The following is a 27,374-nucleotide window of genomic DNA, read 5'->3' as shown; positions in this document are numbered from 1 at the left end:
GACGCCGACAGTGAGGGCTGGAGCACACTTAGTTGTCCTCCTCCCCCCTCACTAATCACTCTGGGGCACCAGATTCCCGCACTTTTGTAGTTACGCCCACGGCTCCCTCCTCCCCTGTGAACGCCGACAGCCATGTTTTTAAGCACATTCTGCCGGTGGAGGACTTCTGGCTGCAGCCCTGGGACACCCGAGGCAGGGAATCTGATGACCACACACCGCTTGAGCGGTTGGGAAGCCACACCGGTCACCCGGTGCTGGTCCCCCTAGAGTGCCGAACTGTGTATATATATATATATATATATATATATATATATATATATATATATATATATATATATATATATATATTATATTTGTATACATTTTCTCGGTTCGGCTGTACTGTTAGCTTGTGGCTATATATCCCTCAGTGATCACTCTCCTGGGAGACAACAGCATGTCGTTCACAAGGAGCAAGGGTGCCAAGACACAGGGTTATTTTGCAACCTGTACCTCTTGTGCGGCTATGCTACCTGCAGGTTACACCTACCCTCACTGTGAGCAATGCTCGGGCCCGGTGGCACTCGTTCAGCCGGAGCCTGGGGCACTGGTGGGACCCTCGGCCCAGGTAGAATCGCCGGCTTCCCCTGTCCAGGTGGCAGGGACAGAGTTTGCAGTTTTTAGCTGAGAAACTCTCTCAGTCACTTTCACAATCCATGGCTCAGTCTATGGACAAATGGTCTGCTAAGATACTAGAAGCCTTGCAGTCCAGACCGGCCCTTACACAGGACCCGGGCACTGCGGGATCGCCCCCAGGCCCCTCTCGGTCTGCGACGAAGCGTGCTCCTGGGGTGGCCTCTAGTTATTACGTGGAGGACTCCGGCACGGACCGCAGTCCCAGACCGGCTAAGCGGGCTCGCTTAGAATCTTCCCCGACTTCATCACGCTGTTCGGGGTCTCAGCTTGAGGACTCTCTAGAGGATGAGGCGGAGGTCGCAGCCCAGGACTCTGACCCTGACGTTGCTCTCAATCTTGATACACCTGAAGGGGACGCCATAGTAAATGACCTTATAGCGTCCATCAACCAGGTGCTAGATCTTTCTCCCCCAACTCCACCTATAGAGGAGTCGGCCTCACAGCAGGAGAAGCACCAGTTTAGGTTTCCCAAACGTACTCGGAGTGCTTTCTTCGATCACTCTAACTTCAGAGATGCTGTCCAGAAGCACAGGGCTTTTCCGGACAAGCGCTTTATTAAACGCCTTAATGACACACGTTACCCCTTCCCCTCTAACGTAGTTAAGGGTTGGGCTCAATGTCTCAAGGTGGATCCTCCAGTCTCTAGACTGGCGGCTAGATCCGTAGTAGCAGTGGCTGACGGTTCATCGCTCAAGGATGCCACGGACAGGCAGATAGAGCTCCTATTGAAATCCATCTATGAAGCCATAGGCGCGTCCTTTGCCCCAGCCTTTGCAGCAGTGTGGGCACTCCCCAGGCTATCTCAGCTTGTCTGTCTGAGATTAATGCGGTCACCCGTACCTCTGCTCCGCAAGTAGCGTCTTTGACTTCTCAGGCGTCGGTATTTTCATCCTACGCCATGAATGCTGTTCTGGACTTGGCTAGCCGTACAGCGGTAGCATCCGCCAATTCGGTGGCAGTCCGCAGGGCCAGGTGGCTACGCGAATGGAAGGCAGACTCTGCTTCCAAGAAGTTCTTGACCGGTTTGCCTTTTTCTGGCGACCGATTGTTTGGCGAGCAATTGGATGAAATTATTAAGCAATCCAAGGGAAAGGACTCGTCCTTACCCCAGCCCAAACCAAAGAGACCTCAGCAACGAAAAATTCTAGCGAGGTTCGGTCCTTCGGCCCTCAGCCAGATCCCAATCCTCCTCGTTCAACAGGCCACAGAAGAGCCAGAGAAACTCTTCTGCATGGCGGTCTAAGTCATGTCCAAAGACCGCAAGAGGCACCGTCTCCAAGGCGGCCTCCTCATGACTTTCGGCCTCCCCAAACCGCATCCTCGGTCGGTGGCAGGCTCTCCCGCTTTTGCGACGCCTGGTGGCCACATGTCCAAGACCGATGGGTGAGGGACATTCTGTCTCACGGTTACAGGATAGAGTTCAGCTCTCGTCCTCCGACTCGTTTTTTTCAGAATATCTCCGCCCCCCGAGCGAACCGTTGCACTTTTTCAGGCGGTGGACACTCTGAAGACAGAAGGAGTTGTGATCCCCGTTCCCCTTCAGGAACGTGGTCGCGATTTTTACTCCAACCTGTTCGTGGTGCCAAAAAAGGACGGTTCATTCCGCCCCGTTTTGGACCTCAATTTGCTCAACAGACATGTGAGAACCAGGCGGTTTCTCATGGAATCCCTCCGCTCTGTCATCGCTTCGATGTCTCAAGGAGACTTCCTAGCATCAATCGACATCAGGGATGCCTATCTCCATGGGCCGATCGCTCCAGAGCATCAACGCTTCCTGCGTTTCGCCATTGGACGAACACCTTCAGTTGTGGCACTGCCTTTCGGCCTGGCGACAGCCCCACGGGTCTTCACCAAGGTCATGGCATCCATGGTGGCAGTCCTACACTCTCAGGGCCACTCGGTGATCCCGTACTTAGACGATCTCCTAGTCAAGGCACCCTCCCGGGTGGCATGTCAACACAGTCTGACCGTTGCTCTGGAGACTCTCCAGAGGTTCGGGTGGATCATCAATTTCCCAAAGTCAAAATTGACTCCGACCCAATCACTGACTTACCTCGAGATGGAGTTTCATACTCTCTCAGCGATAGTCAAGCTACCGCTGGACAAACAGCGTTCGCTGCAAACAGGGGTGCAATCTCTCCTTCGGGCCCAGTCACACCCCTTGAGGCGCCTCATGCACTTCCTGGGGAAGATGGTGGCAGCAATGGAGGCAGTTCCCTTTGCGCAGTTTCATCTGCGTCCACTCCAATGGGACATTCTCCGCAAATGGGACAAGAGGTCGACATCCTTAGACAGGAACGTCTCTCTTTCTCTAGCAGCCAAGACCTCTCTTCAGTGGTGGCTTCTTCCCACTTCTCTGTCGAAGGGAAAATCTTTCCTGCCCCCATCCTGGGCTGTGGTCACGACGGACGCGAGTCTGTCAGGGTGGGGAGCGGTTTTTCTCCACCACAAGGCTCAGGGAACCTGGACTCCGACAGAGTCCTCCCTTCAGATCAATGTTCTGGAGATAAGGGCAGTGTATCTAGCCCTAAAGGCGTTCCTCTGGCAATTCTGCCCAAAGTGTTGCGCAAGATCAGGTCCGGCTGCCGCCACGCCATCCTCGTCGCTCCAGACTGGCCGAGGAGGTCGTGGTACCCGGACCTGTGGCACCTCACGGTGGGTCAACCGTGGGCGCTCCCAGGCCGACCAGACTTGCTGTCTCAAGGGCCATTTTTTCCATCTGAATTCTGCGGCCCTCAACCTGACTGTGTGGCCATTGAGTCCTGGCTCCTAGCGTCCTCAGGGTTATCTCAAGAGGTCATTGCCACTATGAGACAGGCCAGGAAACCAAGGTCAGCCAAGATCTATCACAGGGCTTGAAGGATCTTCTTAGCCTGGTGCCCTGATAAGGGGTTTACCCCCTGGCCGTTTGCCTTACCCACGTTTCTTGTTTCCTGCAATCCGGAATGGACAAGGGTTTGTCTCTCGGCTCTCTCAAGGGACAAGTATCGGCACTTTCCGTGTTTTTTCAAAAGCGTCTAGCCAGGCTTCCGCAGGTCCGCACGTTCCTGCAGGGAGTTTGCCACATAGTCCCACCTTACAAGCGGCCGCTGGAACCCTGGGATCTTAACAGGGTTCTACGGGCTCTTCAGAGACCACCTTTTGAGCCGCTGCGGGATGTCTCTCTATCACGTCTTTCGCAGAAGGTGGCATTTCTAGTGGCAGTTACATCACTCCGAAGAGTGTCAGAGCTTGCAGCGCTGTCATGCAAAGCCCCCTTCCTGGTATTTCGCCAGGATAAGGTGGTTCTGCGTCCGGTCCCGGACTTTCTCCCTAAGGTAGTGTCTCCTTTTCATCTCAATCAGGAGATCTCCTTACCTTCATTTTGCCCTCATCCAATTCACCGATGTGAAAAGGATTTGCATTTGTTAGATCTAGTGAGAGCAATCCGGATCTACGTGTCTCGCAAGGCGCCACTGCGCTGTTCTGATGCGCTCTTTTTTCTTGTCGCTGGCCAGCGTAAGGGGTCGCAGGCTTCCAAGTCAACCTTGGCTCGGTGGATCAAGGAACCAATTGTTGAAGCCTACCGTTCTTCTGGGCTTCCGATTCCTTCAGGGCTGAAAGCCCATTCTACCAGAGCCGTAGAGGCGTCTTGGGCATTGAGACACCGGGCTACGGCTCAGCAGGCGTGTCAGGCGGCTACCTGGTCTAGTCTGCACACTTTCACGAAACACTATCAGGTGCATACCTATGCTTCGGCGGATGCCAGTCTAGGTAGGCGAGTCCTTCAGGCGGCGGTTGCCCACCTGTAAGAGGAGGGCCGTTGTCGGCTCTTTTTATCGGGGTATTCTTTTACCCACCCAGGGACTGCTTTTAGACGTCCCAATTGTCTGGGTCTCCCAATGGAGCGACAAAGAAGGGAATTTTGTTTACTTACCGTAAATTCCTTTTCTTCTAGCTCCTATTGGGAGACCCAGCACCCTTCCAAGGGAACAGTTCCCTTCGGGCTGTTTATTCTTTTGTGTACACATGTTGTTCATGTTGAATTGTTCTTTTGGTTCATGGTTTTCAGTTCTCCGAACATCCTTCGGATTGAATTTACCTTAGACCAATTTATAAGTTTCCTACTTCCTGCTTTTGCACCAAAACTGAGGAGCCCGTGATGCACGGGGGGGTGTATAGGCAGAGGGGAGGGGTTACACTTTTTAAAGTGTAATACTTTGTGTGGCCTCCGGAGGCAGTAGCTATACACCCAATTGTCTGGGTCTCCCAATAGGAGCTAGAAGAAAAGGAATTTACGGTAAGTAAACAAAATTCCCTTCTTTTTTTTCCTGCAGCACAGATGACAAGGGACAATACAAGTCTATGGGTTCATGAAAAACACGGATGGTAACCATGTATAGTCTCTGTGCATTAGCATTACCAAGCATAGGAAAAGCTTTGTCATTTATTTATTAATCCATTCATGAAAAACACTGTTAATGAAACTTGACACATGGAGCTACACTGATGACACTCATCCAAAACATTTGTACCATTTTGTGCACCGCGTTAATGAGGCCTTTACTTTCTTTCAATTCTTTTAGACTCAGATCTGTCCCTTTGGATTGGGGATGAAGATAGAAACAATATATCCTTTCCAAGGGCAATATCGACCATTGGTGGGGCAGCCCTGTCAGTCCTGTAATCCAAAAAGTATGGTAAGTGCTGAATTCATGATTGTCACGGGGTCCTTCTCCGATATCACACAATCAATAGAGCGAAAGATGAGTGAACAATCCAAAAAACATTTATTCTAAAGGCCCTGTCACACAAACAGATAGATCTGTGGCAGATCTGTGGCAGATCTGTGGTTGCAGTGAAATTGTGGACAAATCAGTGCCAGGTTTGTGGCTGTGTACAAATGGAACAATATGTCCATGATTTCACTGCAATCACAGATCTGCCAAAGATTTATCGGTGTGTGTGACAGGGCCTTAAGCAAATCAGAAAGTCCATAAAAATAATCCACCACACAGAGGATAAAGTAGTCCAGTAATGGGATAAATGTCCTGGGAATCAGTCACAATTCTCCAGTAGTCCTTTTCCAGGGAAATCGGGGGTTCTCAACAGCTCTTTGGGGTACTGCCTGTTAGCGCAGCTTCTCCCCCAGAGGATCAATCTTCCTGTTTGTCTCTTGTCCTTCCCAGCCAGAATGAATAATCTCCCAGGTAAGCAGAGAATTTAGGTGGATCCCAGGCCCCCCTCCCCCAGACTTGGGGACAAAACCTGGCTGGGGGTGATTAACCTAACTTAACAGGACAATATACACAGAATAGACAGAGCACCATGCCTAAAATATGAACCTACACAAAATTCTACACAACCTCCAATATTCCATCATCACAATGATTTTAGAATATTATTTTTTTGTGTAATTAATTTACAATGTCCACTTTTCTGTGCAGGAGAACTTCTTCTATAAGAGGCACACCCAGATGGGATTTCGTAACGCCATCAGTATAACGGAGGAGGACAGCCGGTGCGCTTTGTGCTAATAATTAGTTTGTGAAGAAGCTTAGATATACATGAAGAATAGTTTGTTATGGTTTTCCAGACTTCTGCATTTAATGACCTATTCTAAGCGTAGGTTTTGTGTAGAAAAATATTGGGGCTGTCAAAAAAGTAAAGGATCACTGGAGCCCCTCAACCTCTTTTTTTTTGTTGTTCCAAGCATATTCCGTGTATTTTCTTGTGTCTGATTCCATGAGGACACTAATGCCCTTATTTCTAAATTCATACAAATCCTTGTGGATTTATTGGAACTAGACAGGAATAGAAACTAAAGGGCTGATTCAGGCAAAGAGAGACCCAGATGAAAAACTCGCATTAGCCCGCTGGTGTGCTGGGTGTGTCACGATTAACAGACAGTCCTTTGGTGTCCGGCTGTAGAAGGTCGCAGCGTTTAGCTACAAAAACTGCTCCCTGACATTCTGTGCTTCCTACTCTGTTGTAAATGGTATGCTATGTATCTTCTCTGCTTGGGGTTTATCCCTTTCCTTTTAGGACCCTACGGATATCCTTACCTTTCAGCTGCTCATCCTCCTCACTTTCCCCTGTGTCCTTAATTACCCACATTTTCCTTTGGTGTTTGCTGGTGATAGGGTCATATGCCTATACAGGCCTTGGATTCAAGCAGTCAGCTTGTATTCATCTGAATAAACATTGTTGTGTGTTGCAGTTCCTCTCCCTGAGTCTTCTTGGAGATAAGTTATTTGTTCACTTCCCCCGGTTTGTGCTTCCTGTGTCTTTTCTAGAGCTTAGTGGGGTTGACTAAGCGCTCATCCTATCCGTTCCTTACCTAGGGCCCAGTTCAGGGTCAGCCAGAGCCAGGTATCCTGCTCTGCTCATAGGTGCGGAACACTGGAACCTATTTAGGGTGGACAGGGGTGCCCAAGGCCAGCAGTAGGTTTGGTCAGGGGTCACCATATCCCCCTTCTCGAGACACAGGGTTCCTCTTGCCCATCACCGTACGCGTGGTAGTTCCCATACTTAGCTTTACACGTGCTCTGTCGTTTTGGTGTGGAATGGCTGGTGGTCCTGACTCACTCTGGGCAGTGTCGTGGTAGGTGCAGTGGTAAATATGGAAAACTGCTGCATGGTAATGATCAGGGTCTGTAATTCTTTGGTCAAATTTGCAACTGATATATAAGGATAAGGCTGCACATCAAACTTAGATAATGGTATAATGCCTCAAGCATATGGAAAAATATTGAAAAATACAATGAAAAATGCTACTTGCTAACTTGAACATGTGAATAATGAATTGCATACCTGCCATTAATATTAGGAAAAAGGAGATATTTAGCAATCGCATTGATCAATGTAACTGAGCCCCAAAACCTCGTCAAGGTATATCTCTATATTGGGGTCCCTAGCTCTGTGACCCTAACTGTGTGTCATCTCATTGCAATTAAAAACTGCTGTGGGTGGAGAGGGGTAACCAAGGACTGTCTTATATAGGAGATGGAAAAAACATGGCCGAAAGGGGCGGAGCTGTGTTCACATTCAGAAAAAAAACTACATATAACTGAATAGGATAACTGAAGTGAGCACTAATATATATATTCTGAGTGCAAGCCAAAAAAATACATACTATATAAGGATAAGGCTGCACATCAAACTAAGATAATGGTATAATGCCTCAAGCATATGGAAAAATATTGAAAAATACAATGAAAAATGCTACTTGCTAACTTGAACATGTGAATAATGAATTGCATACCTGACATGAATATTAGGAAAAAGGAGATATTTAGCGATCGCATTGATCAATGTAACTGCAATTTTGCAACTGAGGCTGGGAGGTAAATGTCACAGGCTATGACAGCACATTTTGGTCATCATGGCAGGTCGCTTGAAGGTTATTAGAGCTGGCGTGATGGGGCCTTGAAATTGCCATGGGTGACCCGAATGCAATTTACCCTTAAAGGACACACAACCAAAGTACATGACCAATGACGAGGGCTAGATGGGCTGGCATGTGCACTTTTCTAATGGGCCAGACATATTTAAGTACAGAGAAAAAATAGAGAGTAGACAGGAAGAGGTTAACAGGACCCAGGAGTGAAGGAGCCATGATGTGGACCGTTACGCAGGATCCTAGGGCAGACAACCTACCAATCCTCGAGTCCTACGCTGGGGAGGTGAGGATCACTGAAGGAGAGGTGCTGGTGACAGGCTCTGTGGAATCCCTTATGGCACCTTGCTGGGTACTACTGTCACTGAAACGGCAAAGTAAAGAAATAGCGATGCCCGAGAAGGAGGAGGTCTCAACTGAAGCCGGGGACTACATTTGAGTCCCAACAGTAGGAGGAGCCTGGAGGGACCCCCAGAAGGAAGAAAGAAGGCTGTAGATAAAGAAAAAAAGAGCATTTTCATTTTAGATTTAGGTACGCTTAAAAAGAGGAGAAAAGAAGAAGCTGGGACGAGCATCGCGTTGCTGGGCTGGGAGTTGTCGCAACACAGCGGGATGCGGGGAGAAGATCCAATTGCCTGTCCTAAAGATTGGTTCATCCATTGTCTGTATCCGGTGGAGATAATTTTTGGCTCGGTCTTTGCTCCATGTACACATCTGGCTCCTCGGGTCAAGGCAAGCCAAGAAATAATGCAAAAGCCTTCCGCACCAGTGCGATAATGCCAACTGTATTAGAAGAAAAGGTCGTGCCATCCTGCTGAGAGGATACAGAGTACTCATGGCACAATTGTATTCTCTGTCTTTTGGGTCAAGATAGCAGCGGCCCATTCCCCTCTGTTACCCTATCTGTGAAGACGATAAAAAAAGAGAAGAAGATAAAATTGAAAAATAGGCCATTGGCAGACATGAGTCTAGAGCTCCGCACCCGTCTTTGCTCCCTAAGACAAGGGGGAATACCTTAGTTGCCACTAGGCGGGTGTAGTCTGCTGGGGAGGTGCTAACTTTTTTTCTTAGGTTGTGATTGTTAGGGTCAGCAGCGTACGTCCATAATCCCCGTGTCCCCCCAACGAAGTGTCAGAGAAAAGGATCTTTTCTTTATCGTTCCTTTGGGAGACCCAGACCATGGGTGTTTAGCTTCTGCCTCCGGAGGACACACAAAGTACTACACTAAAAAGTGTAGCTCCTCCCTCTGAGCTTATACACCTCCTGGTAGCTAGTCCTAGCCAGTTTATTGCTTTGTGTCAGGAGGCATACATCCACACATGCATTCTCATCTGATTTGTTTGACTTTTGGAAAGAGTTTGAAGAAAAGCGGGTCCATGTCTGGACTCCCGGCATGTCCCTTCTCACCCCACTGTGTCGGCGGGGTTGTTAAGGTTGATTTACAAGGCTGCAGCCTTACATGCCGCGCTCCTTCACCATCCCTTCTGGGCTCTGGCTTGAAGTGGGAGCCAGCACGGTCTCCATGCCTGGCAGGAGTCCGGTTTCCATCCACAGCCCCTTGAGGATTCTGTTGGACCGGAGCACTCATCCCCAGGGACATGGCCCTGCGTCTCAGCAGCTAAGTACCTGAGACGTTTATGTTCGGGGTCCCGGTTCTTTATTGTAAGGGGAGAGTATGCTGTATGTGATTGTTTTAACTTTTCCGGCGGGTTCTCTAGCTTTTGCCTGAGAACCGCGCCGATGGTGCCTGCTTGTCGGCCTCGCTGCTTAAATTTAGGCCCCGGCTTCGCCGGAGGCCTAGTTTCATTTTCCTGCCCTTGCATGTCACTCATGCAGAGGGACAGGTTCGGCTCCTCCCGGCGGCCGTTCTACACAGGGGAGGGACACTTCCCACTGCTGGGGCGTCCCTCCTTCCCTGCAGGTCTCTATAGCCCTCCAGTTCCCGCTCTTTTATAGGAACGCCCCCTAGTTTCTCAGGCAGAGTTCACTCTGCTCTGGGACATTCTGCATCTCTGCTGAGGTGCTGCGACTGGGGGACCGGGCTTCGGGATCTGGAGGGCACACAACACCGCGCTCAGCGGTCTGGTATGCCACAGCCGGTCTCCGGTTGTGGACCTCTGTATATTCTCCCTGGGGTTCATTCTCTGCAAAGCCCCCACTCCAGCAGCATGTCTAACACAAGGAGCAAGGCTCCAAAGCTTTATTCTACATGCACTGCATGTGAGCTCCTGCTGCCTGAGCCGAGCACCTATCCACATTGTGATGTCTGCTCTAACTTGGCGGTGCCACAGCCTGGAGTTTCACCCCCAGTGGTCTCTCAGGCTGCTGCTGCACCTGTGACTGAACCCCCGGCCTGGGTAGAGTCCTTTTCTAGGTCCATATCCCAGTCATTTGCTGAGTCCATGGGACTTTTGTCCAGGACTTTGATGAATATGCATCAGCCTCCCTCACAGGGCGCCTCTAATACTCTTGACAGAGGACTCCTATCCTCTGACCTCCGTCCATCGGAGCTCACGGAGGATTCATCATCTGATCACAGACCCTGTCCTTCTAAGAGAAGGCGCAGGGTTTCCTCCCCTCCCCATCCCACGGCTCTGTCTCAAGAGCTGACTCTCAAGATGAGGAGGATGCCCTCACTGGGGGCTCGGAGGCTATGTATCCCATCGATTTCTCTGAGGGTGACTCAGATCTTAGTGATTTGATTGCTTATATTAATTCTGTGCTGGATCTCAATCCGCCAGTGTCAGAGGAGCAACTCTATTTGGCAGAAAAACATCAGTTTACCTCGCCTAAGAGAGTGAAGAGTGTGTTCTTTAACCACTCCAGTTTTCAGACCGCTGTGACCAAGCCCAGGGCCTGCCCTGACAAACGCTTTCCAAAGCGTGGTTCTGATGACCGGTTTCCATTTCCACCTGAGGTGGTCAAGGAGTGGTCTCACTCCCCAAAGGTAGACCCTCCGGTGTCTAGGCTCTCAGCCCGGACCGTTGTGTCGGTGGCTGACGGCACCTCACTTAAGGATTCCCCTGACCGTCAGATTGACCTTCTGGCCAAATCTGTGTATGAAGCTGTGGGGGCCGCGTTTTCCCAGACTTTTGCAGCAGTGTGGGCTCTCAAAGCCATCTCTGCTTCTCTAGAGGAGATGCATTCCCTCACCAAGGAATCTATGCCTGAGATGGTTACCTTAACTGCTCAGGCTTCAGCTTTTTCATCTTATGCCATGTCTGCAATGCTAGAGGCTTCTCACCGCACTGCGGTGGCTTCGGCTAATTCCCTCGTTATCCGCAGGATCTTGTGGCTTCGAGAGTGGAAGGCAGATGCTTCTTCAAAGAAGTTCCTTGCTGGGCTCCCTTTTGCTGGTTCCCGGCTGTTCGGTGAACAGCTGGATGAAATTATTAAGGAAGCTACTGGCGGGAAGAGTACTTCCATGCAACAAACCAAGACCAGGAAACCCGCCCAGGGTAGGAATCAGTCGAGGTTTTGTTCCTTTCGTTCCTCCAACTGGTCGTCCTCTAAGCCCTCCGCCTCGTCCGTTAACTCAGCTAAGGACCAGAAATCCAACTGGCGCCCAAAAGCGCGTCCGCAGAAGACCGCAGGAGGTTCTGCCACTAAGGCAGCTTCCTCATGACTCTGGGCCCGCTCCAGCCACGTCCTTAGTCGGTGGCAGGCTCTCCCACTTTGGCGACGCTTGGTTAAAGCAAGTCTCCGATCAGTGGGTGAGAGACATCATATCTCACGGCTACAGGATAGAATTCTCTTCCAGCCCTCCAAACAGATTTTTCTCTCAACTCCCCCCTGCTCCAAGGCCGCCGCCTTCTCGCAGGCCGTGGCGTCCTTGCAGGCAAACGGAGTGATTCCCAGTTCCCACTCAGGAACGGTTCAGAGGTTTTTACTCAAATCTCTTCCTAGTTCCAAAAAAGGACGGTACCTTCCGGCCCATCCTGGATCTCAAGCTTCTCAACAAGCATGTCCGGGTGCGGCATTTTCGCATGGAGTCTCTGCGATCATTCATTGCCTCTATGACCCAAGGGGAGTTCCTGGCGTCCATCGACATCAGAGATGCCTATCTGAATGTGCCAATCGCAGTGTCACATCAGCGTTGGTTACGTTTTGCGATAGGAGAGAATCATTTCCAATTCGTGGCTCTCCCCTTCGGGTTAGCCACGGCCCCTCGGGTATTCACCAAGGTCATGGCGGCAGTGATTGCGGTCCTGCACCTCCAGGGGTTAGCAGTGCTTCCTTATCTGGACGACCTTCTAGTCAAGCGTACATCCAGCGCAGACTGTCAGCGGAGTGTTTAGCTCACTCTCGCCACCCTAGCCCAATTCGGGTGGATTATCAATCTTCCCAAATCCACTCTGACTCCGACCCAGAGTCTCACGTACCTAGGGATCCAGTTCGAGGCTTTGCCGGCACTTGTGAAGTTGCCCTTAATCAAACAGCAGTCTCTCCGGCTAGCAGTGCGCTCTCTCCTGAGGCCCCGCTGTTATTCCCTCAGGCGCCTGATGCAGGTGCTGGGTCAAATGGTGGCCTCCATGGAGGCGGTTCCCTTTGCCCAGTTCCATCTGCGTCCTCTGCAGCTGGACATTCTCCGCTGTTGGGACAAGCGGCCTTCCTCCTTACAGAGGTTAGTGGCTCTGTCGCCACGGACCAGGAGCTCTCTTCAGTGGTGGCTTCGACCCCTCTCCCTGTCCCAAGGGCGCTCCTTCCTGACTCCGTCCTGGGTGATTCTCACCACGGATGCCAGCCTATCCGGCTGGGGAGCGGTACATCTCCACCACAGAGCACAGGGTACTTGGACTCCGTCCGAGTCAGCCCTTTCAATCAATGTGCTGGAAACCAGAGCTGTGCTTCTAGCTCTCCTAGCCTTTCACCACCTGTTGGCGGGCAGGCACATTCGAGTCCAGTCAGACAACGCGACAGCGGTTGCCTACATCAATCACCAAGGCGGGACACGCAGCCGCCTGGCAATGTTGGAGGTCCAACGCATTCTTCAATGGGCGGAGGACTCCAAGTCCACCATATCCGCAGTCCACATCCCTGGCGTAGAAAACTGGGAGGCAGATTATCTCCGCCGTCAATCCGTGGACGGTGGCGAGTGATCCCTGCACCCGGCAGTGTTTCAGTCAATCTGCCGCAAGTGGGGCACTCCGGACGTGGACCTAATGGCATCCCGTCACAACAACAAGGTTCCGGTTTACGTGGCTCGCTCCCACGATCCTCAGGCCTTCGCCGCGGACGCTCTGGTTCAAGACTGGTCCCAGTTTCGTCTGTCCTACGTGTTTCCCTCTCTAGCTCTCTTGCCCAGAGTCCTGCGCAAGATCAGAATGGAGGGCCGTCGAGTCATCCTCATTGCACCGGACTGGCCCAGGCGAGCTTGGTATCCGGACCTGCTCCAACTGTCCGTGGAGATGCCGTGGCATCTTCCGGACCGTCCAGACCTGCTCTCGCAAGGTCCGTTTTTCCGCCCGAATTCTGCGGCACTCAAATTGACGGCGTGGCTCTTGAGTCCTGGATTTTGACGGCTTCTGGTATTCCTCCTGAAGTCATCTCCACTATGACTCGGGCCCGTAAGTCTTCCTCCGTCAAGATCTATCACAGGACTTGGAAAATGTTCCTGTCCTGGTGTCGCTCTTCCAGCCATTCTCCTTGGCCATTCTCGTTGCCGACCCTTCTGTCTTTTTTACAGTCCGGTCTGCAGCTAGGACTGTCCCTCAACTCTCTCAAGGGACAAGTCTCAGCTCTATCAGTGCTGTTCCAGCGGCGTCTCGCCCGGCTGGCTCAGGTCCGCACCTTCATGCAAGGTGCGTCTCACATCATTACGCCTTATCGGCGGCCCTTGGATCCCTGGGACCTTAACTTGGTCCTCGCGGTATTGCAGAAACCCCTATTCGAGCCCCTTAGGGAGGTTTCTTTGTATTGTCTTTCTCAAAAGGTGGCCTTTCTAGTTGCCATAACTTCTCTCAGGAGAGTCTCTGATTTGGCTGCGCTCTCCTCGGAGTCACCTTTTTTGTTTTTTCACCAAGACAAGGTAGTTCTCCGTCCGACCCCGGACTTTCTTTCTAAGGTGGTCTCTCCCTTCCACCTTAACCAGGATATTCCCTTGCCTTCCTTCTGTCCGGCCCCTGTTCATCAATTTGAGAAAGCGCTGCATACTCTAGATCTGGTGCGTGCTCTCCGGATTTATGTGTCTCGCACCGCTGCGCTTAGGCGGTGCACCTCTCTTTTTGTGCTAACGACAGGGCGGCGCAAGGGTCTCTCTGCTTCTAAGCCGACCTTGGCCCGTTGGATTAGATCGACCATTTCGTACGCCTACCAGAGTACTCAGGTGCCTCCCCCGCCGGGGATCAAAGCACACTCGACCAGAGCTGTCGGTGCCTCTTGGGCTTTTAGGCACCAGGCTACGGCTCAACAAGTCTGTCAGGCTGCCACTTGGACTAGCCTGCATACCTTTTCGAAGCACTACCAAGTGCATGCTCATGCTTCGGCAGATGCGAACTTGGGCAGACGCATCCTTCAGGCGGCTGTCGCCCACTTGTGAAGTTAGGCTCCGCCTACTTCTTAGTTTTTTCTGTTTATTCCCACCCAGGGACAGCTTTGGAACGTCCCATGGTCTGGATCTCCCAAAGGAACGATAAAGAAGAAGAGAATTTTGTTACTTACCGTAAATTCTTTTTCTTATAGTTCCGTATTGGGAGACCCAGCTCCCTCCCTGTTGCCTGTTGGCAATTTTCTTGTTCCGTGTGTTATCACCGGATGTTGTCGTGGATAGAGTCTCCGGTTGTTCCGGTTCTTACTCGGTTCTACTTGTGGGTGGCTATTCTCCTTCAGCTTTTGCACTAAACTGGCTAGGACTGGCTACCAAGGGGTGTATAAGCTCAGAGGGAGGAGCTACACTTTTAAGTGTAGTACTTTGTGTGTCCTCCGGAGGCAGAAGCTAAACACCCATGGTCTGGGTCTCTCAATACGGAACTATAAGAAAAAGAATTTACGGTAAGTAACAAAATTCTCTTTTTTTATTGTTTTACTGTATTTACCTTTTCCTATCTTGGACAATTTTTCTAGATGTGGTCCACTCCTAAATCATGTGTCCTCCTGGGTGTCCTGTACATATGGCATTAGGCCATTGCTATGGAGAGAAATGTAATTTAGGCTCTCTGTTAGGGCGTTTCTACCAAACACCTGTATCAAACACTACTATGTTTTTTTCTTTATTTCCATTTCCTTTCATATTGTGAAGGTATCGCGGTTGGTTGGTCAGAAGATTATGCCATGTCGTCTTTATATGCGAGAGGCCAGCCGATGAAGACTCCTGTTCAGCATGGTCTGAGAAGATTTGGAAACATCCCAGGTAATCTCATAAGGCCTAAGACACACGGCATGAAAATCGGAGCGAGTGGAGGGCGATAAAACATCGCATTCCACTCGGACCAATTTTAGCCTGTGTGTCAGCACCCAAGAGCGATTATTTTCTCAGCCCTAATCGGACCGAGAAAATAGTCGCAGCATGCTACAGCTGTAATGTGATACTAGATTCTTTTGCACCCATTCAAGTCTATGTGGGGAGAGAAAAATCGCACTGCACTCGCAGTACACTGGTGTAATGCGAGTGCAGAGCAAGAAGGTTAATAGCTGGCAACAGAGGAGAGAGGGTGATAACTCCCTCCCCTCCTCAGTGTCAGCCCGTCCCCTGCAGCTGAGGTCTCAGTCGCAGTGACACTCGGCTCCCGCTGTGCTGCCAGCATGAACCGAGTGTCATGCGAGGATCACATTAGTTCCCATGTGGCCCGGGCCTAATACTTTCTGAGTAAGAAAAAGTAGTTGGTTTGTTGTCACCATGGTATTGTCGTTTTTTTTTTTTTTGAGGGGGGGGACAGGCACCGTGTATCGACAACCCAGCCATTTATATTCTACTGCTGGTGATTGGTTAAATAACACAAATTTGTTGCAAACAGATGGGTGCTATGTAACACAATTGGTATCTGGTAAGGTGCGAGCTCACTTCCTGAACATGCGCTATACCAATTAGGTACCAATCGCATCCCAATTAGGAACTACTATTACAACTTACACCAGGAAGAGGTTAAAGAGAATCTGTCAGTAGGTTTTTGTTATGTAATCTGAAGACAGCATGCTGCAGGGGCTAACACAGATTCCACTGATGTGTCTCTCATCACTAGAGATGAGCAAACCCATGGAAGTTCGGTTCAGCCGGACTTTAGATAAAGTTCTGTTTGGGACTTGGAGTTGACCTTAACCCCAATGGAAGTCGCTAATTGGGCAGCTTGAGTCTCAAACATCCAGCCATAAACAGATCACTTTTGAGGGCGGGAGGACAGTGGTTTTTCAATTTTTTTTTTTTTTTTGTTTGGTGCAAATTACATCCGATAACGCTGTTGTCACCCTCAGTGTGAGCCATTCAAACACACCGAGCGTACCCGAGCACAGCTATGCTCATGTGAGTGATTTGCATATTTAAAGCATCCTAATACTGGACCCGAACTTTTTTTTTTTTTTTATCTGTATTTGGTACGAACATCTCTACTTATCACATTGTGTGCAATTGTTTACCTGCAATGTTTGTTTTAGCTTAAGGAGATTATCATTACTGGACTAAAGGCCCAGTCACACTAAACAACTTACCAGCGATCCCAACAACGATACAACCTGATAGGGATCGCTGGTAAGTTGCTAGGAGGTTGCTGGTGAGATGTCACACTGCGACGCTCCAGCGATCCCACCAGCAACCTGACCTGGCAGGGATCGCTGGAGCGTCGCTACACGTGGAAGTATGCTGCGCTTGGTAACTAAGGTAAATATCGGGTAACCAACCCGCACACCGCTTAGCGCTGGCTCCCTGCACACCTAGCCACAGTACACATGGGGTTAATTACCCGATGTGTACTGCAGCTACATGTGCAGAGAGCAGGAGCCGCGCACACTGCTTAGCGCTGGCTCCCTGCTCTCCTACCTACAGTACACATGGGGTTAATTACCCGATGTGTACTGCAGCTACATGTGCACAGAGCAGGAGCCGGCACTGACAGCTGAGAGCGGCGCAGTCTGGTAAAAAAGGTAAATATCGGGTAACCAAGGGAAGGGCTTCTTGGTTACCCGATATTTACATTGGTTACCAGCGTCCGCAGAAGCTGGCTCCTGCTGCCTACACATTTAGTTGTTGCTCTGTCGCTGTCACACACAGCGATGTGTGCTTCACAGCGGGAGATCAACAACTAAAAAATGGCCCAGGACATTCAGCAACAACCAACGACCTCACAGCAGGGGCCAGGTTGTTGCTAGATGTCACACTAAGCAACATCGCTAGCAAGTTGTGCCTCAGCAGCGATGTTGCTAGCAATGTTGCTTAGTGTGACGGTACCTTAAGTCAGCTAGAGGTCAGCTAGTCCGGCACGCCCCCTGCTATGATTATTAGCTCTCTGTCTACAGACATTGTATATAGAGAGCCTTTCTTTATCGTTCCTATGGGAGACCCAGACATTGGGTGTATAGCTTCTGCCTCCGGAGGACACACAAAGTACTACACTAAAAAGTGTAGCTCCTCCCTCTGTGCCTATACACCCCCTGGAGAACGAGATCTAGCCAGTTCATTGCTTTGTGTTCAGGAGGCATACATCCACACATGCATTCTCATCTGATTTTTCATTTTTGGAAAGTGTTTGAAGAAAAGCGGGTCCAAGTCTGGACTCCCGGCTTGTCCCTTCTCACCCCACTGTGTCGGCGGTGTTGTTAAGGTTGATTCCAAGGCTGGAGCCTTACATGCCGCGCTCCTTCACCATCCCTCGGGCTCTGGCTTGAAGTGGGAGCCAGCACGGTTCTCCATGCTTTGCAGGAGATCGGTCTCCATCCGCAGCCCCTCAGGATCCTGCTGGACGGAGCACTCATCCCCAGGGACTTGGAACCCTGCGTCTCAGCAAGCTAAGTAGCTGAGACGTTTATATTCTGGGGGTCCCTGTACTTTATTATGGTGGGAGAGTGTGCTGTGTAACTTTTCTGACATTTCCGGCCGGTTCTCTGGCTGTCGCCTGAGAACCGCGCCGACGGTGCCTGCGCGCCGGCCGCATCGCTCAAATTTAGGCCCCGGCTTCGCCGTAGCCTACTTTCGATTTCACTGCCCTCGCATGTCAATCATGCAGAGGGACAGTGCGGCTCCGCCCAGCGGCCGTTCGGCACAGGGGAGGGACACTCCTCTCTGAGTACATGTCCCCTCCCCTGTAAGTCTCCTAGGCCCTCCAGATCCCGCTCTCAGAGCAGGTCCCGCCCCCTCTCCTCGCTCCGGCGCCATTTTCTCAGCGTTTTTCTCTGCGATCAGCGCTGGCTGCAGCATCCCTGCTAAACTGCTTGGGGGTCCGGGCTGTGGGATCTGGAGGGCACACAAACTGTCTGGTAAGCCACAACCTCCGGTTGTGGACCTTCTTATATACTCTCTGGGGGTCATTCTGGCTCAGAGCCCCCACTCCAGCAGCATGTCTCACACGAGGAGCAAGGCTATAAGGCTGTACTCAATATGCACTGCATGTAAGCTCATACTGCCTGAACCGAGCACATATCCACATTGTGATGCCTGCTCTAACCTGACAATGCCTCAGCCTGGAATCGCACCCACAGTGGTCCCTCCGGCTGCTCCGGCTCCGGTGGCTGAACCCCCGGCTTGGGTAGAATCCTTCTCTAGGTCAATCTCCCAGTCTTTTGCCGACTCCATGGGACAGCTGTCCCGGACTTTGGTGAACATGCATCAGCCCCCTTCTCAGGGCGCCTCTGCTGCTAGGGCTCCCTCAGCGGAGCTCACAGACGATTCTTCATCTGGTCCCAGGCCCCGTCCTCCTAAGAGGAGACGTAGGGCTCCCTCCCCTTCCTCGTCTCACGGCTCTGCTTCTGAAACTGACTCGCCGGACGGGGAGGATGCCTTTACAGGGGGCTCGGAGGCTACCTCCATGTGCCCCATTGATCTGTCCGAAGGTGACTCAGATGTTAGTGATTTGATTGCGCCTTCATGCAGGGCGCGTCTCACATCATTCCGCCTTACCAGCGGCCCTTGGATCCCTGGGACCTCAATTTGGTCCTCACGGCCTTGCAGAAACCCCCCTTTGAGCCTCTTGGGGAGGTTTCCTTGTTTCGTCTTTCGCAGAAAGTAGTCTTTCTAGTGGCCATAACTTCCCTCAGGAGAGTCTCTGATTTGGCTGCGCTCTCTTAGGAGTCACCTTTTTTGATTTTCCATCAAGACAAGGTGGTTCTCCGTCCGACTCCGGACTTTCTTCCTAAGGTGGTTTCTCCTTTCCACCTTAACCAAGACATTACCCTGCCTTCCTTTTGTCCGGCTCCTGTTCATCGCTTTGAAAAAGCGTTGCATACTCTGGATCTGGTGCGGGCGCTCCGGATCTATGTGTCTCGCACCGCTGCTCTTAGGCGGTGCACCTCTCTTTTCTTCGGCGCTCCATTGGGAGACCCAGACGATTGGGTGTATAGCACTGCCTCCGGAGGCCACACAAAGCAATTACACTAAAAAGTGTAAGGCCCCTCCCCTTCTGGCTATACACCCCCAGTGGGATCACTGGCTCACCAGTTTTCTGCTTTGTGCGAAGGAGGTCAGACATCCACGCATAGCTCCACTGTTTAGTCAGCAGTAGCTACTGACTATGTCGGATGGAAGAAAAGAGGGCCCATATGGGGCCCCCAGCATGCTCCCTTCTTACCCCACTTGTGGTTTGTAAGGTTGAGGTACCCATTGCGGGTACAGAGGCTGGAGCCCACATGCTGTTTTCCTTCCCCATCCCCCTGAGGGGCTCTGAGGAAGTGGGATCTTACCGGCCCCCAAGCCCTGAGGCCGGGCTCCATCCACAGACCCAGTGAACCTGCTGGATACGGAGCTGGGTACCGTTCAGGGACAAGGCCCTGCAACTTTCAGGTACTCTGTGTCCCCGTACAGACAGGCACAGCACACTCCAGACTTGCTGGGTGTGTTAGTGCGCCGGGGACAGTAGCGCTGCACGCTGGGGTTTGAGTCACAGCAGCTTAGCTGTGTGACTTCATGTGCTGGGAACTACCGCGCCGGCCACTCTCGGAGCGGCGGCGCGGCTGGGACTTGTAGTGCGCCGGGGACTTAGCGCCGACCGCGCTTTTACGGCGGCGGCGCTTATAAATTTAGTCCCCGGCTTTTGCGGCCTAGCTCCGCTTCGTTCCCGCCCCCTCCCTGTCACTCAGGGAATGGGACAGACGCTGTGCAATCGTCAGCGCCGAGGGCTGGAGCCTTATTTACATGCTCCAGCCCTCTCACTAGGCACAGTGGGACGCAGGTTTCCCGCTTTTGGTCTGAGCACGCCCAGGGCCCGCCCCCCCTCCACAGGACGCCGGCAGCCATTCCTGCATGCAGTCTGGCTGGAGGACGGACACAGGCTCTGGGAGACCCAGACTAGGGATTTCTGGCGACCACACACCCGCGTTTAGCGGGCGGTAAGCAGCACATTAGTGCTGGCCCCACTAGTGCCACAGTGTTGTATTGGTGTACTTTTTCCTGTACCAGATATATATATATATATACTGCACTGTACGGTCGCTTCTTGGCTGTATACCCCTATATTGCTCTGAGGAGACAGCAACATGTCATCCACAAAACGCAAGGGTGCCAAGGCACGGGCTGTATACACTGCTTGTACAGCATGTGGGGCTAATCTACCAGCAGGCTCCAACGACTCTCATTGTGTGCAATGTTCAGTCCCAGTGGCACTTCGTCAGCCAGAGCCTATTGTGGTGGTAGCCCAGGCAGAGACGCCTGTGAACCCTGCCCCGGTGACGGGGACAGAATTTGCAGTTTTTGCTGATAAAATGTCTGTGACTATGACAAAAATCCTGGAGACCTTGCAGTCCAGGCCAGTGGCTCAGACCATGGACTCTGCTGTGGCTATGTTCCCAGGTCCCCCTCAGTTGGAACTAATCCGTACTTCAAGGGGGTCCCAGGCATCACAGGCTGAGGGCTCTGACTCTGATGACAGTCCCAGGCCGCCTAAGCGAACTCGCTGGGAGAGACCCTCCACGTCATCACGCGGGTCAGGGTCTCAGCGAGAAGGGTCTCTATATGATGAGACAGAGGTGGGTGATCAGGAGTCTGGTCCTGACACCGCACTCAATTTGGATACGCCAGATGGTGACGCCATGGTAAATGACCTTATAGCGGCCATCAATAGGCTGTTGGATATTTCTCCCCCAGCCCCTTCAGCAGAGGAGGCAGCTGCCCAGCAGGAGAAATTCCATTTTCTGTATCCCAAGCGTAAATTGAGTACTTTTCTGGACCACTCTGACTTCAGAGAATCAATCCAGAAACACCATGCTTATCCGGACAAGCGTTTTTCCAAACGTCTGAAGGATACACGTTATCCCTTTCCCCCTGACGTGGTCAAGCGCTGGACCCAGTGTCCGAAAGTGGACCCTCCAATATCCAGGCTTGCAGCTAGATCCATAGTTGCAGTGGAGGATGGGGCTTCACTTAAAGATGCCAATGACAGACAGATGGACCTTTGGTTGAAATCTGTCTATGAAGCTATTGGCGCGTCGTTTGCTCCAGCATTCGCGGCCGTGTGGGCGCTCCAAGCTATTTCAGCTGGTCTGGCACAGGTGGACTCTTTCTTAAGTCCAGCAGTGCCGCAAGTGGCGTCCTTAACTACGCAAATGACTGCGTTTGCGACCTACGCTATCAATGCGGTACTAGACTCTACGAGCCGTACCTCAATGGCATCCGCCAACTCTGTCGTTTTGCGCAGAGCCTTGTGGTTAAAAGAATGGAAAGCAGATTCTGCTTCTAAAAAATGTTTAACCAGCTTGCCATTATCTGGAGACAGACTGTTTGGTGAGCAATTGGCGGAAATCATTAAACAGTCCAAAGGTAAGGACTCTTCCTTACCCCAGCCCAGATCAAACAAACCTCAACAGAGGAAGTGGCATTCAAAGTTTCGGTCCTTTCGAGGCTCGGGCAAGCCCCAATTCTCCTCGTCCAAAGGGACTCAGAAAGAGCAAAGGAGCTCTGATTCCTGGCGGACTCACTCACGCCCCAAGAAAGCAACCGGAGGTACCGCTTCCAAGGCGGCTACCTCATGACTTTCGGCCGCCTCTCTCCGCATCCTCGGTCGGTGGCAGGCTCTCCCGCTTTTGCGACATTTGGCTGCCACAGGTCAAAGACCGGTGGGTAACAGACATTTTGTCTCACGGGTACAGGATAGAGTTCAGTTCTCGGCCTCCGCCTCGGTTCTTCAGAACTTCCCCACACCCCGACCAAGCAGATGCCCTTCTGCAGGCGGTGCATTCTCTAAGAGCAGAAGGAGTGGTGGTCCCTGTTCCTCTTCGGGAACGAGGACAAGGTTTTTACTCCAATCTCTTTGTGGTGCCAAAAAAGGACGGCTCATTCCGTCCTGTTCTGGACCTAAAACTGCTCAACAAGCATGTGAACGCCAGGCGGTTCCGGATGGAATCCCTCCGCTCAGTCATTGCCTCAATGTCTCAAGGAGATTTCCTAGCATCAATAGACATCAAAGATGCTTATCTCCACGTGCCGATTGCTACAGAGCACCAACGCTTTCTACGCTTCGTGATAGGAGACGACCATCTTCAGTTCGTAGCTCTGCCATTTGGTCTGGCGACAGCCCCACGGGTGTTCACCAAGGTCATGGCGGCAGTGGTAGCAGTCTTGCACTCTCAGGGACACTCTGTGATCCCTTACTTGGACGATCTACTTGTCAAGGCACCCTCTCAGGAGGCATGCCAACTCAGCCTGGATGTTGCACTGGAGACTCTCCAGACGTTCGGGTGGATCATCAACTTCTCAAAGTCAACTCTGTTACCGACCCAATCACTGACGTATCTTGGCATGGAGTTTCATACTCTCTCAGCGATAGTGAAGCTTCCGCTGGACAAGCAGCGGTCACTACAGACTGGGGTGCAGGCTCTCCTTCAAAGTCAGTCGCACTCCTTAAGACGCCTCATGCACTTCCTCGGGAAGATGGTGGCGGCAATGGAGGCGGTTCCGTTTGCGCAGTTTCATCTGCGCCCTCTTCAATGGGACATTCTCCGCCAATGGGACGGGAAGTCAACATCCCTGGACAGGAAAGTCTCCCTTTCCCAGACGGCCAAGGACTCTCTGCAGTGGTGGCTTCTTCCCACCTCATTATCACAGGGAAGATCCTTCCTACCACCGTCCTGGGCGGTGGTCACGACAGACGCGAGTCTGTCAGGGTGGGGAGCAGTTTTTCTCCACCACAGGGCTCAGGGTACGTGGACCCAGCAGGAGTCCACCCTTCAGATCAATGTTCTGGAAATCAGAGCAGTGTATCTTGCCCTACTAGCCTTCCAGCAGTGGCTGGAAGGAAGGCAGATCCGAATTCAGTCGGACAACTCCACAGCGGTGGCATACATCAACCACCAAGGGGGGACTCGCAGTCGGCAAGCCTTCCAGGAAGTCCGGCGGATTCTGATGTGGGTGGAAGCCACGGCCTCCACCATATCCGCAGTTCACATCCCCGGCGTAGAAAACTGGGAAGCAGACTTCCTCAGTCGCCAGGGCATGGACGCAGGGGAATGGTCCCTTCACCCGGACGTGTTTCAGGAAATCTGTCGCCGCTGGGGAAGGCCGGACGTCGACCTAATGGCGTCCCGGCACAACAACAAGGTCCCAACCTTCATGGCACGGTCTCGCGATCACAGAGCTCTGGCGGCAGACGCCTTAGTGCAAGATTGGTCGCAGTTCCGGCTCCCTTATGTGTTTCCACCTCTGGCACTCTTGCCCAGAGTGCTACGCAAGATCAGATCCGACTGCAGCCGCGTCATACTCGTCGCCCCAGACTGGCCAAGGAGGGCGTGGTATCCGGATCTGTGGCATCTCACGGTCGGCCAACCGTGGGCTCTACCAGACCGACCAGACTTGCTGTCCCAAGGGCCGTTTTTCCATCGGAATTCTGCGGCCCTGAACCTGACTGTGTGGCCATTGAGTCCTGGATCCTAGCGTCTTCAGGATTATCCCAAGGGGTCGTTGCCACCATGAGACAGGCTAGGAAGCCCACGTCCGCTAAGATCTACCACAGAACGTGGAGGATATTCTTATCCTGGTGCTCTGCTCAGGGAGTGTCTCCCTGGCCATTTGCATTGCCTACATTTCTTTCTTTCCTGCAATCTGGGTTAGAAAAAGGTTTGTCGCTCGGCTCCCTTAAAGGGCAAGTCTCGGCGCTATCCGTCTTTTTTCAGAAGCGTCTAGCACGACTTTCTAAGGTACGCACGTTCCTGCAGGGGGTTTGTCATATCGTACCCCCGTACAAGCGGCCGTTAGATCCATGGGATCTGAACAGGGTACTAGTTGCCCTCCAGAAGCCGCCCTTCGAGCCTCTGAGGGAGGTTTCACTTTCTAGACTATCACAGAAAGTGGCTTTTCTGGTAGCGATCACATCTCTTCGGAGAGTGTCTGAGCTAGCAGCGCTGTCATCCAAGGCTCCCTTCCTGGTCTTCCACCAGGACAAGGTAGTGCTGCGACCCATTCAGGAGTTTCTCCCGAAGGTGGTATCCTCTTTTCATCTTAATCAGGATATCTCTTTGCCTTCTTTTTGTCCTCATGCAGTTCATCGGTATGAGAAGGATTTACATTTGTTAGATCTGGTGAGAGCACTCAGAATCTACATTTCCCGCACGGCGCCCCTGCGCCGTTCGGATGCACTCTTTGTCCTTGTCGCTGGTAAGCGCAAAGGGTCGCAGGCTTCTAAGGCCACCCTGGCTCGATGGATCAAAGAACCAATTCTTGAAGCCTACCGTTCTGCTGGGCTTCCGGTTCCATCAGGGCTGAAGGCCCATTCTACCAGAGCCGTGGGTGCGTCCTGGGCATTACGACACCAGGCTACGGCTCAACAGGTGTGCCAGGCAGCTACCTGGTCGAGTCTGCACACTTTCACCAAACATTATCAGGTGCATACCTATGCTTCGGCGGACGCCAGCCTAGGTAGAAGAGTCCTGCAGGCGGCAGTTGCCTCCCCGTAGGGGAGGGCTGTCTTCGCAGCTCTAACATGAGGTATTCTGTACCCACCCAGGGACAGCTTTTGGACGTCCCAATCGTCTGGGTCTCCCAATGGAGCGCCGAAGAAGAAGGGAATTTTGTTACTTACCGTAAATTCCTTTTCTTCTAGCTCCTATTGGGAGACCCAGCACCCGCCCTGTTGTCCTTCGGGATTTTTGGTTGTTTTTTCGGGTACACATGTTGTTCATGTTGAATGGTTTTCAGTTCTCCGACGATACTTCGGAGTGAATTTGTTTAAACCAGTTATTGGCTTTCCTCCTTCTTGCTTTTGCACTAAAACTGGTGAGCCAGTGATCCCACTGGGGGTGTATAGCCAGAAGGGGAGGGGCCTTACACTTTTTAGTGTAATTGCTTTGTGTGGCCTCCGGAGGCAGTGCTATACACCCAATCGTCTGGGTCTCCCAATAGGAGCTAGAAGAAAAGGAATTTACGGTAAGTAACAAAATTCCCTTCTTTGTGCTAACCACAGGTAGGCGTAAGGGCCTCTCTGCTTCTAAGCCGACCTTAGCCCGTTGGATTAGGTCGACCATTTCCGATGCCTACCAGGGTTCTCGGGTGCCTCCCCCGCCGGGGATCAAGGCACACTCGACCAGAGCTGTCGGTGCCTCTTGGGCTTTCAGGCACCAGGCTACGGCTCAGCAAGTCTGTCAGGCTGCCACTTGGACTAGCCTGCACACCTTTTCAAAGCACTACCAAGTGCATGCTCATGCTTCGGCAGATGCGAGCTTGGGCAGACGCATCCTTCAGGCGGCTGTCGCCCATTTGTGAAGTTAGGCTCTGCCTACTTCTCAGTTTTTCTGTTTATTCCCACCCATGGACTGCTTTGAGACGTCCCAATGTCTGGGTCTCCCATAGGAACGATAAAGAAAAAGAGAATTTTGTTTACTTACCGTAAATTCTTTTTCTTATAGTTCCGTATTGGGAGACCCAGCACCCTCCCTGTTGCCTGTTGGCAGTTTCTTGTTCCGCGTGTTATCACCGGCTGTTGTCGTGGACAGAGTCTCCGGTTGTTCCGGTTCTTGCTCTGTTTTTACTTGTGGGTGGCTATTCTCCTTCAGCTTTTGGACTAAACTGGCTAGATCTCGTTCTCCAGGGGGTGTATAGGCTCAGACGGAGGAGCTACACTTTTTAGTGTAGTACTTTGTGTGTCCTCCGGAGGCAGAAGCTATACACCCAATGTCTGGGTCTCCCATGTCGGAACTATAAGTAAAAGAATTTACGGTAAGTAACAAAATTCTCTTTTTTTCTCAGCTCTGCTACATCCTAAATCTAAAAACTCTGATTGTGTCAGAACCACTGCACCAGTAAACAAAGTTGGATTCAGTCTTTTTGCCTACAATATGCTACTCTCAGATGACATACAAAAATCTGCTGACAGATTCCCTTTAAAGCCTTCGTTGTAAGGTTGCGTCATTTCCCACGGTGTAGAGCATTCAGTTATATAAGAATCCAATATACCTTGTGGTATATATTTGGGATATTTATTATGTACATTTTAAAAATGGTGTACTGATGATTATTGGCCTAATGCGAGCCATAAGGACAGTCTGTTGGCTTCCAGTGAGTAAATGGAGCTTTATGGATATGTGTGTTGGGTAGGCCAGGAGCTCCAAAAATAGGTGTTGACAATGAAGTGAGAGCTTTATGTTTATGTAAATGTTATCCGAATAAGCCAGTGCGTACATCTGCAATTCTCCATATGTCGCTCGCATCATAGGATCCAATCTGCCCTAAAAAAGGAAAAAGAAAGCAGCAATCAACCTACCGAGTCAGCAAGTGCGCCAAGTATTGACGGCCACAAGGAGGTGCTAAGGATTGTGGGGCACATTCAGAAGTCTCTCTCGTCGAGTCTCATAAGGTAGTGGAGAACTTATTAATAAATATATTTTGTAATACATTTTAATATAAAACGCCAGACAAGCAGTTGTGATCCAGCCATGTCCGAACCTCTACAAACACATTTCAATTTCAGCCCAACTGCCTCTACAGCCCTGACTAAAACTTATTTATCTGCTCGTGGGGTTTGGGGGTTTGATATATATGGGATGATGCCTTTTTCAGTTCCATTGTACAGTGGAACCTCGGTTTACTCGTAACTTGGTGTGCGAGTATGTCGCTATACGAGCAAAGCTTGCTGTAAATTTGTAACTCAGTTTATCAGCAAGCCTTGCCATACGAGCAAAATACTCACCGAACACCCTTCCGGTTCCGTACTTTCACCGCGCTCTGACCCGCTTTTGTAGTATGAACAAACACGCACAGACG

The 27,374-nt window shown here is 51.3% G+C and overlaps 1 protein-coding gene across 1 annotated transcript in view; it reads left to right on the top strand.

Moving 5' to 3' along the window:
• The window catches only part of GPAT2 (glycerol-3-phosphate acyltransferase 2, mitochondrial), a 277,049-nt gene that overhangs the window by 36,962 nt on the left and 212,713 nt on the right, over window positions 1-27,374 (top strand). The window contains exons 3-6 of the mRNA XM_075346194.1: window positions 5,241-5,354; window positions 6,102-6,175; window positions 15,291-15,401; window positions 26,827-26,967. Of these exons, the coding sequence (XP_075202309.1) occupies window positions 5,241-5,354; window positions 6,102-6,175; window positions 15,291-15,401; window positions 26,827-26,967 (440 nt within the window). The remainder of the gene's footprint in view (window positions 1-5,240; window positions 5,355-6,101; window positions 6,176-15,290; window positions 15,402-26,826; window positions 26,968-27,374) is intronic.

The sequence above is a fragment of the Anomaloglossus baeobatrachus genome, chromosome 4, assembly GCF_048569485.1.
Source record: "Anomaloglossus baeobatrachus isolate aAnoBae1 chromosome 4, aAnoBae1.hap1, whole genome shotgun sequence".
NCBI classification, from domain to species: domain Eukaryota; kingdom Metazoa; phylum Chordata; class Amphibia; order Anura; family Aromobatidae; genus Anomaloglossus; species Anomaloglossus baeobatrachus.
The sequence above is the reverse complement of the archived record's forward strand: the minus strand, read 5'-3'. Positions and strand labels throughout refer to the sequence as shown.